The sequence below is a fragment of the Aptenodytes forsteri genome, unplaced genomic scaffold (genome assembly GCF_000699145.1).
Source record: "Aptenodytes forsteri isolate BGI_AS27 unplaced genomic scaffold, ASM69914v1 Scaffold84, whole genome shotgun sequence".
NCBI classification, from domain to species: domain Eukaryota; kingdom Metazoa; phylum Chordata; class Aves; order Sphenisciformes; family Spheniscidae; genus Aptenodytes; species Aptenodytes forsteri.
This window is the reverse complement of record NW_008795492.1, coordinates 2688942-2702615: the sequence shown is the minus strand read 5'-3', so window position 1 is coordinate 2702615 and position 13674 is coordinate 2688942. Positions and strand designations below refer to the sequence as shown.

The 13674-nt window shown below is 36.6% G+C and overlaps 1 protein-coding gene across 1 annotated transcript in view; it reads right to left on the bottom strand.

Moving 5' to 3' along the window:
- The window catches only part of SNX29 (sorting nexin 29), a gene marked incomplete at its 5' end in the record, with an annotated part of 136770 nt that overhangs the window by 105921 nt on the left and 17175 nt on the right, over nucleotides 1–13674 (bottom strand). Inside the window, 6 exons of the mRNA XM_009281701.1 lie at nucleotides 3202–3284; nucleotides 3796–3874; nucleotides 8436–8554; nucleotides 9207–9576; nucleotides 11858–12106; nucleotides 12967–13037. Of these exons, the coding sequence (XP_009279976.1) occupies nucleotides 3202–3284; nucleotides 3796–3874; nucleotides 8436–8554; nucleotides 9207–9576; nucleotides 11858–12106; nucleotides 12967–13037 (971 nt within the window). The remainder of the gene's footprint in view (nucleotides 1–3201; nucleotides 3285–3795; nucleotides 3875–8435; nucleotides 8555–9206; nucleotides 9577–11857; nucleotides 12107–12966; nucleotides 13038–13674) is intronic.

Genomic DNA, 13674 nt, shown 5'->3' with positions numbered 1-13674 from the left:
AAGTCTGACCTTTAAAGACATGCTCCCTAAGCTGCCTGCATGAACATTGGCTATTAAGGCTTTATTTAGTGCTCCAAAATCTTGTAAATATTATCCTGTCATGTCACTATTAATCGGGCAAATTTTAGTAGGAAACAAATCAGACAATACAGTGTTGGCCTTCTACTTTATAGAAGGGTCCTGACCAAAAAAAGTCCATAAGATGAACTGCAGCTTTTTTCTCAGTGATGAAATTTATACACCCTCTTTCCACAGCTGTGCTTTCGGAGAAGTCACAAGAATTTAGTACCTGTCACTAACCGGCGGCAACCAAGTTACAGAACAGGTCAGAAGCTATTTAGAGGACAAAGAAAGTACAAAAACATACACCTTATTTACTTACACAGCCAGGATAAAAATATAATATGTAGGTTTGATTATTCAGTGAAGTTCTTCAGTGATCATGAAAAACTGGGGGCTTCCTCAAGAATATATGAAAAAATATGGAATAATCATAGAATCATTAAGGTTGGAAAAGACCTCTAAGATCATCGATATGGAATAATGTACAATGCTACAACCTTTGCTAACCTTTGTGGTTAAGCCCAACTTTAAAAACTGAGAAAAATTATAGTGGAAAAACTAAGTTCCCAATTATTTACTAAAAATAGCACTATAATCAAAGAACCTTGTAAAGAAGGACACAAGTAGCATCCTAAAATGAAAGTTTTGGAGCTTCCTTTTTCTCCACTGCAAAAACAAAACAGGGAGACTTGTGCTGGTGGAACAGATTTTTCTGGTGTAAAACAATGCTGAAAATATAAACTTCCAATGACAATAATTAAAGCAGACATAAAGTTGACTGTGATTCAAATATGACAAGATAAATACAATTTTTTAAAACTGGAAAATGACATAATGGAATAGGCGCATAAATATAAAACTTCTGACAGACTGAATTCCTTATAAAATTGGTTATAAGACGTAACAATCTGTAAAGTAGGGCAAGTTTTCAAATTATGTCTAACATACACAGTGAAACTCTAACTCTATGGATTAGTATTTCTCTGGAGCGGTATTAGTATTTTTTTGAGATGTACCTGCTGCTAAGTTAACCTATACCTTACAAATGCATGGGACAAATTCAGAAAGATCGTTCAAAATGGCAGAAATTTTAAATTACAGTTTCTCATAATTTTCTAGCCTGCATAGCAAAATAACCGAGAAAAGGTTAGTGCTGTACTGGTAAATTGGAAAGGAAGCAGGAAAAGAATAGATTTAAAAAAAGAAAAAAAAATTCATTTCAGGCTTTGTCTTCAGAAGTAAGAAGCACAAAAATCCAGCCACTGGAGACCTCACAGCTTTTCTCACTGCACTATTGCATTCCATTTTTCTTGTCTGATGTGTTAGAATTAGTTGCTATGCAACCAAACTATAAGCCTCACCATTTAATAATTCTTCTGCTAATTGCAATAGAGAAAAAGAGCTTCAGTGTCTGGCTTTGTCATAGCACTAAATTCTTCCTGTACAGAGAATCTACGACCAATAACAACAAACTTGAAAAAAGCATTTTTATTGAAGGTATCTGGGATCAGCTATAATAAAGGTGTTAACTTATGTATTAGTCAGATGAATTTTGATTATAATGATAATTAGATTATTTACTAAGTGTTCTACTGGTTTATAGACTGTTTTGACATGCTTCCCCGCTTCCTTCCACCAAAACCTTCTCTGAAATGGGAAACTAATGATAGCGTATATGCTTCTGTTGATCCTGTGGTTCATTTCATTTACAAATTGCTAAGTATCAAGAATTGAAAATCTCAAGCTTTACCTTCTATTTTATAGCTGTCTTAACTACACATAGGAACTAACTGAGCAACTGAAGGAGACCAACTGCGGCCCCTACTGGTACCTAATACACCTACAAAACAATAGAGTGCAATAAAACCAGAAAGTTTCCCATTAAAATTCTATTACTGAAAAATAAAATAAAAATGTAAGAACGAAAGGATATTGTAGTAATAACATGAGCAGAGACTATCCAGTGACCAAAGTATCACAGTAACTATGAACAGTAACTCCATCTACACCTTCAGTTATGCCACTTAAAAGTCTCAAACTAGTTTCCCACTTCATAAAGTACTTTGTAAGAAAGGATTTTTCAGCTTTGTAAAGCTCAGTCAGCAGATCCATGCCAGAGCCTGAAACAGTACCCAGATAAAATGCATGGTCTACCTCCTTCAACATACGTTGACACAGATACTGACTGAACATGACATTAGAACATGAGATTAGAGTATCTTAATGGTTCATTCATTTTGATGATTTCATAAATCAATTTCAGAAAAGAATCTTGGCTGCATTACTTTTAACTTCCCAAATGTCATAATTTAAAATTTGCACATATTTAAATTTATAAAAAGAAACAGACAAACACACACCCCAAGGCTTTAGGAACAAAGCCATATCCACCAGTTCAGTTACAAAACTTTCTGTACAGTGAAGAAAATAAAACCATACTGGCTTACATTTTTAGACAGCTAGTCAGTTTAAGAACCAAGTCTTTGTTCTACAAGTTTGTGTGAAGAAAAAAGATTAAAGATGGGGTAAACAAACTGCCTGCACTTCTACTAATCTCTTTCTACAGCAAAGGCTATTTTATCCTGTCCAGCTCAACTCTTAACACCATTGAAAATATGACTGTCCTCCATCTTAATCTTAACTAAAGTTTTTGCTTATGAAAGCCCATATTTATGTTTGGAGCAGATTTCCATATCAAAACCACAGACTGAGCGTATATAGAAAGAGTTCCGGGCTTGTCTGGGATTTTTCCAACTAGGCATTACTGAAAGCAGGCACAATAAGTAAGCTCACATCAGAACCAACCATTAGTGTTTTCAGAGCTTGCAGAGATTTAAAGATGTTAATCAAATTAAATCATTATTGTTCATTTAACTACTCAAGCTACATCTAGTATAAGGATGACATTAGCTTCTCTGTGGAAAAAGAAGCTAATGTCTTACCAGTTGCAATGATCCTACCATAACCTGGGATCTGCCAATTCAAAAATCATTTTAGAGCAGTCATTTCTAATGTGGCCAGCATATCAGAAATGAAGTGCTATATGCCTCTCTAAACAGATCTTACTGAAATAAAAATAGAAATGAAGAGTTATAGGACTTTCAAAGTTAACTCTAGATACATCAAGGAAGTACTTACTAATTGTCATGGATTCTGGCACAGTGGCTGAAGGCAACATATTGCTTAAAGTATTCACTTGAGCTGGAGGACTGACTTCCACTCTAGTCATAAAAGCACAATATCATCAATAAATGAAAACAAAATCCTGAATTAAAAACTTGAGAAAACAGCATTCCAGAAACTAGAATTGTCATCATATTCACCCATATTCAATCAACTTATGTTTAATTATCCTTTAATGTATCTGTTGTGAGTCTGATTTAAGAATACACACAAAAAGATCCAAATCAACAGGCCATGGAGAATACAGTAAAAAAAAATAACATAAAAAACAACATAAAACCTATTTTCAAAACCAGGAGGCTAAGTCTGCCTGTTATTTGACATGACTACGTGACTTCTTCGAGATAACCAGGAAAAGTTCAATATATGAAACTATGCAAAAAGGGAAGTGTAGGTTTTTGCGTTTGTCTTTCCAAACAGTTGCAAAAGTACCCTGATGAACAATTTGTTTTCTAGTACTGAGTAGCATTAGGTAGTAATAGTAATAGTAAGTTGGCAGCTACAGGGTGAAGGTTTTTTTCTTTTAAGAAAAACATATTTGACATGTACCTGTAAGGAAGATCAGATCTTCTTGGAACGAGTTCTACCGCATGAACATGTTCATGCCCCTCTCCATTCTCCAAGTTATCTAAAGTAGAGTGCACAAGCATTAGCTTTCTTCAGTTAATAGTACTTCAAAAATAAAATAAAATAAAAACCAGAAGGAAGGTAGTTACATTTTTAACTAGAAATACTCATCTTTACTAAAGCTTTTAAACACTTTAAATTCTTTCTCCAAGGTTGGCTTCTGCCCATTAACCCTGAATGCCAGCAGGATTGTAAAGTCCCTTAGGAACACAGCCATCAGCTTAGAAGAAAATCAGTATTGCACAATTCCTAAATTATAATTTAGATGTACATTTTACATTGATAACAATGTTACAAAGCTATGAAGAGACTTCTTACTGAAGTTATTTTTGCAAGCCCCAGGAGTTTAACCACCACATGGCATCTGATACTCATTACAAATCTGTTTGTGACTTGCAGCAAAAGAATTTGTGGTTAGTCCCCAGTACGTGAAACCTTGCAAAGACACCAGTCCTTTATGCATTCCCAACAGAGCACCATGGCTTTTCTCTGTCTCCTTATACCTATGCACCAAACATCAGGAATCAGACAGACGAGATAGTTTTTAAGAAGCATGAACAATACGCGTCTGTCCACAGATCCACAACTGTCAGGATCAAAATATACGCATTGCTGGGCCTGTCATTAAGGTAGTTCAGGTGGAAAGAAACAAAAATCACATTTTATTGATGTTTTCTGCATCTCACTATGTAAGGGTTACAAAGTTACCATAAAACAATCCTAAAATCATGAGCTAAAATAGCACAGAATTTAAAAAGCAGGAATTCTAGAAAAAAGTTAATGGGAATTGGAGTTACGTCAGAATGACTATGGAGGAGAAAGTTCATTTTTTAAGCTGTAGAGTTCACTGAAGCTCAGTTCCTAAAATGCATGCTCCATTTTTGTTCCAAGCAACTGAATTTTGACTCAGGCTTTCTCATCTCTAGGTACATGGAGATATGATATGCCCTGACACATCCCTGAAGCACTGCAACAGACTAAAACTGAAAACACTAGTATTAACATACAACACTATAGATTATGCTGTAATCTATTTCAACTATATATGTCTTGTTATTTATCTGTATTAAGACCTATAAACCAAAATATCGGGCTAAACTATATATTTTACAAGAGCTCATTAAGCATGTTTTAGCAAAAATGTTGTTACAATAATAATAAGCTTGCCAGTTATTGGGCTGAACTGCCCTCAGAAAAAGCTAACCCATGTTCCCTCTGATATCATTCATCTAGCAAAATTGTAACTTCCAAAGTCAAGCAAACAACTGCCTAAGGCAGCTGTCAATCTCATCAAATTGTCATTACGGCTGAGGAGAGGGTGACCGTACTCATGTGTATCACTCTCCCTAACTGGTTGACATTTGGGTTGCGTGATGGACCTTTTAGTGAAGACTGCCTGCACACTCTGTCAGTTTAGGACTGTTCAGAAGGGCCCAGTGACAGCATGGAAAGTTGAAATCAGACAGCAGAATCTGTGTTGCTGTTTCCTATAACTGATGAAGATTCCTTTCACCAGCCCAATGCCGTATTGTTCTGGCTTGCATGCTGGACCATAGGGTTTACCAAAGACAAAGAAGGGCAGGAGAACTGAAAATATCTGTATACTGTGCCAGAAGAGATCTGAATGGGCCTGTTGTTGATCATCTCTAGTAGTCTGAGCATTGTCTTCAAAACAGTTCTGAGATGAAGCAAGATGAAACAAGGGTCTTTGGTATCTCCTTAATAAAAGTAAGCCCCTGCTACACTTATTGTTGTCCTCTCTGGTCATCTGTCTCCAGTACTGTGTCTTGGCTTGGTCTCCCGACTTTTGATTTCAGCTACAAACCCCTAGCTCTAGCTCCTGATGCCTTGTGACATCTGACTCACTACTAACTCCCACAGCTCAACTGCAAGCTCCCATTCCACATACCCCCCCATGAACAGGAACTCATGAGGTTCAACAAGGCCAAGTGCAAGGTCCTGCACCTGGGTCGGGACAACCCCCAGTATCAATACAGGCTGGGGGATGAAGGGATTGAGAGCAGCCCTGCCAGGAAGGACTCGGGGGTACTGGTTCTGCCCCTCTACTCTGCTCTGGTGAGACCCCACCTGGAGCACTGCGTCCAGCTCTGGAGCCCTCAGCATAAGAAAGACACGGACCTGTTGGAGCGGGTCCAGAAGAAGGCCATGAAAATGATCAGGGGGACGGAACATCTCTCCTATGAAGAAAGGCTGAGACCTTATTGCAGCCTATCAGTACTTCAAGGGGGCTTCTAAAAAAGATGTCGGCAAACATTTTAGCAGGGCCTGTTGCGACAGGACAAGGGGGAATGGCTTTAAACTAAAGGGGGGCAGATTTAGACTAGATCTAAGGAAGAAACTTTTTACACTGAGGGTGGTGAAGCACTGGCACAGGTTGCCCAGAGAGGTGGTGGATGCCCCATCCCTGGAAAGGTCAGGTCAGGTTGGACGGGGCTCTGAGCAACCTGATGTAGTTGAAGACGTCTCTGCCCATGGCAGGGGTGTTGGACTAGATGACCTTTAGAGGTCCCTTCCAACCCAAACTATTCTATGATTCTATTCCAGATTTCAATCTGTTGCAGTCAGCAAACACTTAAAAATCTACGGACTTTTTCTAAGTTTCTGTATAAAATTTAAGAGAACACTATGCCACAAACTACATCATGTTTTCTAAATCCATTCCTTCATAAATTGAAAAATGTGGGAGCACAAGAAAAAAAATGAAAATGTACTTTCTATTTTTTTTGAACCACTGGCATTTCTTAAGAGGTACATGTCTTAAAATACAGCAGAGGGCAGTACAGCACTATTTTACGATTCACATCACTTTTATCACTGAACTTACAGAAGTTAATTACACTTTTTCACAGGCCTTCAATTAACAGTCCATTTAAACTCTCGGCACATATAATGTATATGCAAAAAAAATGAACTATTTTACAATTAAAACATTATTTGAATGCCACTGAGAAGTTTTTAAGTGGTCACTCAAATGAGAATACATATCCAAAGTTTTATAAAAGCAATGTTTTATAAACAGCTAGCAAAATATTAACTCACGGGGCGGAGGGGGGGGGGGGCAGCACGACGGAAGTTTTTTGTTTGTTTTTGGTACCAATACAGATACTGGAAAAGCACCAGGTCTTCTTTTCCATACCTTTAACCATTTTCATTGCTTGCTTCAAGATCTTCTCCAAATAGTCCCACATCATTCTTGAAGTGCTGTACCCAAAACTGCATACAATACTGCAGCTGAGGCCACATCAGAGCCAACTCGGCATAAATTTACAAATGACACTTTCATTTATGCATGTCTGTATGAAGTGTGCTTTTACTGCAGAAGCACAGCACTGCTAATTCACTATCAGCCTGTGTCCCACTACAGTGGGTCTCCTGCAGAAAGTGACTTGAGGATACTGGCGGATGAAAAATTAGGTATCAGCCAGCAATTGGTGCTCAGCCCAGAAAGCCAATCTTATCCTGGGCTGCATAAAATGAAGCATAGCAAGCAGATTGAGGGAGGTGATTCTGCCCCTCTATTTCGCTTTTGTGAGACCCCACCTGGAGTACTGCGTCCAGCTCTGGGGTCCACAGTACAAGAAAGGCATGGACCTGTTAGAGTGGGTCCAGAGGAGGGCCACAAAAATGATCAGGGGGATGGAACACCTCTCCTATGAAGAAAGGCTGAGAGAGTTGGGGTTGTTCAGCCTGGAGAAGAGAAGGCTCCAGGGAAACCTTACTGCAGCCTTTCAATATATAAAGAGGGCTTATAAGAAAGATGGAGAGAGACTTTTTACCATGGCCTGCAGCGACAGAAGAAGGGGCAACGGTTTTAAACTGAAAGAGGGTAGATTTAGATTGGATATAAGGAAGAAATTTTTTTTCAGATGAGGGTGGTGAGACACTGGAACAGGTTGCCCAGAGAAGTTGTGGATACCCCATCACTGGAAGTATTCAAGGTCAGGTTGGTCGGGACTTTGGGCAACCTGATCTAGTGAAAGATGTCCCTGTCCACGGCAGGGGGGTTGGACTAGATGATCTTTGAAGATCCCTTCCAACCCAAACCATTCTATGATTCTATGATTCCCATATCCTTTTCTGAAGAAGTATTTCCTAGCCAATCATTCCTCATCCTGTATATAAACAGATAACAGCTTCTATTGAACTGCATCCAATATTTGATACTTTCTCCAATCTGTCAAGATTAATTTGAATCCAAGTTCTCAAACACACTTGCAGCTTCTTCCAGCTTAGTGACATCTAGAAAACGAATAAGGATACTTTCTATTCAACCATCCTAAACATTAATAAAACACCATACAAGACCACAGCTTAATCCCAACAAAACTCTGGTTTGTTTTGACATTGATAAATCCTCCTCAACTAAGTATCTACTCAAACGGAGAACTCTGATTCAGATCTAGAATAAATTTTAATTGAACCTCCCATCCCAGTCGTGCAGTATCTCCCACATCCTTACAATCCCATTACTTCTTACCATTGTCCCATGTTAGAAATTCTGTTATAAAATTTGCTGGAATTCAGTAAATTAAAATGCTTACCTGTTTGGGAGTAAGAGCCAACGGCACTGACAGGAAATAGAACATCCGAGTCATCATTCAGGACCTGCAGAGGAGTCCAACTGCATATCTGAGAATTGCATGTGCCTATTTCACGAGGCCTAGATTTAAAACAAACAAACAAAACAACCTACTTATACAGTCAATATTCATCCTCACAATGCTTATATTTCTTTCAGAGATATCACTGCAAGAAAAATTTATTTCAGTCTGCCTGCCAATTTCTTGGTTCAGACATATATAAATTCATTAAAGATCAGACCATTCCAAAGCAGATGAGACAAGCAGTGCTTGCCTCTTTTTCTCCAAAGGGATTTCTGTGTCAGAAATAAAGAGGGCATATTAGTATATAAAATTATTCTTTTTCTCTCAGTTTTGTCTTGTCTTGTTTAACTATCTACTCTGATGATAACAGGCTTACTCTGTTTAAAATACGTGGGTTTACTGTGAAGCCAAAATAGAGCTGATATCATACTAAGAATAAGGAAACTTCAAATAGGCCAGAATTATAGCCTGGCTATATCTTGCAACAATTTCAACAACTGAGAACTTCAAGGAGAACAAGTCTGAAATCTCGAAATTTTAGTTTTCAGTGGAACTTAGAAGCAAAATACCATCACGGGAAGAGGGGGGGAGGGGAAAGAGAAAACCTATAGTTTGGTTAGTTACATAAATTTGCCAGTACCCATGAAGGAAGGGGAGGCAGGGGGGAAGCATGGAAAATTTACCACTGACTCCTGCAACATTACTTACTTTTCAGAAGCTTCAGTTTCACCTTCTGTGCCTTTATTTCCTAACATTTTCCCATATAGCTCATCCTCATCTGCATCTTCATCATCAATGCTCTTCACATCTAGTTTCTGGTATTCGTACTCTCCATTCATGAATACTGAATTGCTCTTCCACGAATGGTTACTTTCATTCCCGTTCAAATTTTTTCCAAGAGTGCTTTCAAATGAGGGTAATACAAAAACTGAAGATCTGTCTACACTCTCCTCTGAACTTTCTCCTGTAATCAGAGTCTTTGTGGCATCCCCCAAATTTTGCTCATCTTCCTCTTCATCAAATGAGATAATATTTGTCACTCTCTTCTTCTTTTTTCGATCTTTTTTATATTTCAAATCTAGTAGCAACATAAAGGTTTACGTAGTTCAGAAAAGAGAAACAATGTAATACACTTGTTTTTTTTCTTAAAAGAACTCATGTACTAAATGAGTTTAGTAAAGAAAAAAACCACTTAGATCTACAAGGCATTTCATTATCTTTCCATACACATGAGCTTTTAAATCTTTAACTACCATCTTTATTTTATATGCCTTACATAATTCAGATTTTAGAAGATATTTTAGAGGTGCATTCATAACAGTATACAATTGGAACTGGAAAAAAAGTTCAACAAACTTAGAAAATGAAATTTAAAATAAAAAGTTAGTCTTCCCGTCACTTTGTCCCCGGAATTATGGCTAGTGTATATTGCAGAGTATGTCTAGACAACAGAGAAAACATGAAACACTTCTGGAGAGAAAAAATTAAAAAGAACAAACTCACAACACAAACAAAATCCGCAACTTACAACCAAATAAAGTTAGTTTTGTCTATATTCTGGAAATTGAGCAGTCAGTTTTCAGAAAAAGAAAATAAACTTGCTCCCTCCTTCAACTAATTACCTCTTGGTCTAGAAATACACCAAAATCCTCTCTGATTACACCACATCTATGCTGTGACAGCACTTATTTTTAAATTATTACCTATTCTCACTGATTCCGATGCGCACATGAGGCTAAATGATCTTGCGAAGATCTTGAAGCACTCTAAGAAATATCAGAAATTTACTCACCAAGACAACCCACATTGGGACTAAACTGTTTTGTTTAATTCAAGTCCAGCTGTTATATATCCACAAAACACATTAAAATACTTTTAAGAGTAAGAGGGTGTTAAAACCCATTCTGGATGCAAATAGAATTCCAGCAAAGAACATAGACGTTAATGAAAACACGTGACTTGCTCTAACATTCAACATATAATGGCATTTGAACAAACCCATTTTTTTTAAAGTGACATTTTATTGTAAGTTGTACATTACATTTACTGTATACACATGTACTGTCCACATAACGTATGTTGTGTTGTAATGTACAGCATATGGTCAATTATTCCGTTATTTCATCTTGCAAGCCTATTCTACACTAACAAGTTATCGCAAGTCAAGTATCACTTACTATTTTAATCTCATTTAAAGTGCTAAACAACAAAAGCTTTACCACAAGTTTGTTTTGAAAACCATGTTTTATGACAAAGTCTATTTTAAATGACAATAAAAAATAGATTTTATCTCAACTTCTATTCCTACCAGATAGCATTCACGTGTGGGGTTTTTTTCCTTTTTCTCATAACCAGAACAATTTAAAGCCTAAGCTCAAGCCTTGTTTCTTAATTGAAAAACACATAAATCCCAGAATCTTCCTGCAGTTTTGCATGTTTACAAAGCAAAACATTCTTTCAGCTCAACTTCTGGAAATAAAGATGATAAAACATTCCTTTGCTATTTTTGGAACTGAAAATGTATAATGAATATCATATTTGGCTTGATTAATTAGAACAATTTAAAGCCTAAGCTCAAGCCTTGTTTCTTAATTGAAAAACACATAAATCCCAGAATCTTCCTGCAGTTTTGCATGTTTACAAAGCAAAACATTCTTTCAGCTCAACTTCTGGAAATAAAGATGATAAAACATTCCTTTGCTATTTTTGGAACTGAAAATGTATAATGAATATCATATTTGGCTTGATTAATTTCAAATTATAAGAGTTTAAGACTTTTGATCTTTGTTAGTAACTAACATCCTACAAACTTTGCAACACTAACATATTTAAAGGTAAAAAGAGCGTATGAGTAAATTTGCATTTGTGGTAATGACCTACTTCATATAGGAATTCAGACTGTAAACATGAGCGCTGCTTGAAGAAGATTACAAGCTAGGTTTTTTTTATCTGATATATAACAACAGATATATGGCAGTGTAGCTCTGACTGAAAAAGTGCCAAAAGAAAACATATTAAAAATAAAAAATCATTACATCAGAAACTGCAAGGCATAATCTTTTTCATAAGAAACTGAAATTCAGGTCACAGGCGAAGCACTTTACCAATAAGATAGTTTAGCTTCCCTCTCACAGTGATACAAGAAAGCTAAAATACACATTTATCATCCAGTATTCACACCAGTACTACTAAAAAATTTCATACTTCTTATTTCATGCTCAACTAGTTTGTATGTGTAGTGCACTTATTTTTAAGGTTTTTGTTCCCTAATAGTGCATTAAATTTAATTGAAAGTTATTTAAACACACTTGAATATTTTATAAGTTTCTGAGTAACACTAACATTGCAAAAATGCTTACCAGCATTTACATTCTTTGACAGAACAGGAAGTGGGTCAGTGTCTTGATCAGGTTTTATCAGAATCGAGACAGCAGATGATGCAGTTATCTCTCTAAGAAGGCTGCTAACACCCTGAGTGGATTCTTTCAATAATGACGTTACATTTTGCGTTGATTCCTTTAACAAATCGGACACGGTGGGTGTGCATTTACTCTGCCCATTTAAATCCTTATTATCAATGTTGATTGCAAAAAGAATGGAGTTCAGACCTTCAGATAAAAGAAAGGGGAAAAAAAGACCAAAAACCCACTATATACTTCATATAAAAGTTACGAAGATAGCTTTGTTAAACCTTAGGTTCTATGACATGTAAAACATTTTTCCCCCAAAATTTCCCACAGTTCTCCATGCATGAATTCTTATTCTTTCATGTACCATTCAGTCTTTTTTAGATTATATTCAAGCTGATGCAATCAGTTCTGAATTTATCTTGATGGCTGTTCAGCTGCGCATTAAATAAGCAGTAAGTACTGTGAACTCGTTTATTTATAACCTTTTATTTAAACCCATTTCACTGCAACTTTATTTGTTGGTTCCTATATTCTATTAACAAAAACTCCTGTGAATCCTGTCTTGCAGAACAAAGCATGTGACCATGTATCTGAGAAAAGGGGTGTAAAAGGTACATCACTTCTGCGGTCAAACTCTAGAAAAGTAAGTTATCTGTTATCGCTCCTTACTCTTATTCTCCTTCCATGTATTTGCCTAAAATTTGGGTCTTACTATAAAAGTCTATCATTGCTCTGTTCTAGTCAGGATAACCCATTTTGTTTTCTCTAAATTGCACTAGCTTTTTAAAAAAAGTTAACCTTAAATTTTCTAACTCTTCATCAGTTATGTGAAAGACTGTTCAACTGTAGGAAGGCCAGATCCAGTGTTTTAACAGTTCATCAATTCATAGCATAAATTGGCATAACATCTTGACTATTCACCCTGAATGTGCGTCTGACACACATTCTCCGCATAAGCAAAGAGTATGTTAGAGAAGCTCCTTGCAACCAGAAACAGACATAACATCCCAAAATGAAATAGTTTTCCAAGAACAGTAGCATTTAAGAGAAAGTCTGACCAGCTGCCATCGTAGGGATCATACTAGAACGTTCTTCATCCATCATAAAAGACCAGTCTTCATAGAAGACACTATAATTTGAAAGGGAAAAAAAAAGACTTCTAAAAGACATGAAAACTCTGGAAAAAAAGTATGAGTACACCAATGGATCAAATTATATGTCACACTGAAGTCCTGAAATATACAGAACTGTCTGAACAGTTATCAAAGACATGCTAAATAGTATTTTATCTTCAGTTTTAGCTCTGGATTTTTTTAGGGGAAAAAAGCCACTCAGGGCAAGAAGGTTCATACCACATTAGCAGTCACAATATTTCTCTACACCTATTGCTATATTGCATATGTAAGTTTTTAAATAGCTATAGTTGACCATAATTACCAAGCCATTTTATAAAAATATTAGAATGCATGAATACAAACAAAAAGATCCACTTCATCCAGGGCAAGAAGGTTCATACCACATTAGCAGTCACAATATTTGTCTACACCTATTGCTATATTGCATATGTAAGTTTTTAAATAGCTATAGTTGACCATAATTACCAAGCCATTTTATAAAAATATTAGAATGCATGAATACAAACAAAAAGATCCACTTCATCTTGAGCAACCTGATCTACTGAAAGATGTCCCTGCCCACGGCAGGGGGGGTGGACTAGAATCATAGAATCATTAAGGTTGGAAAAGACCTCTAAGATCATCGGGTCC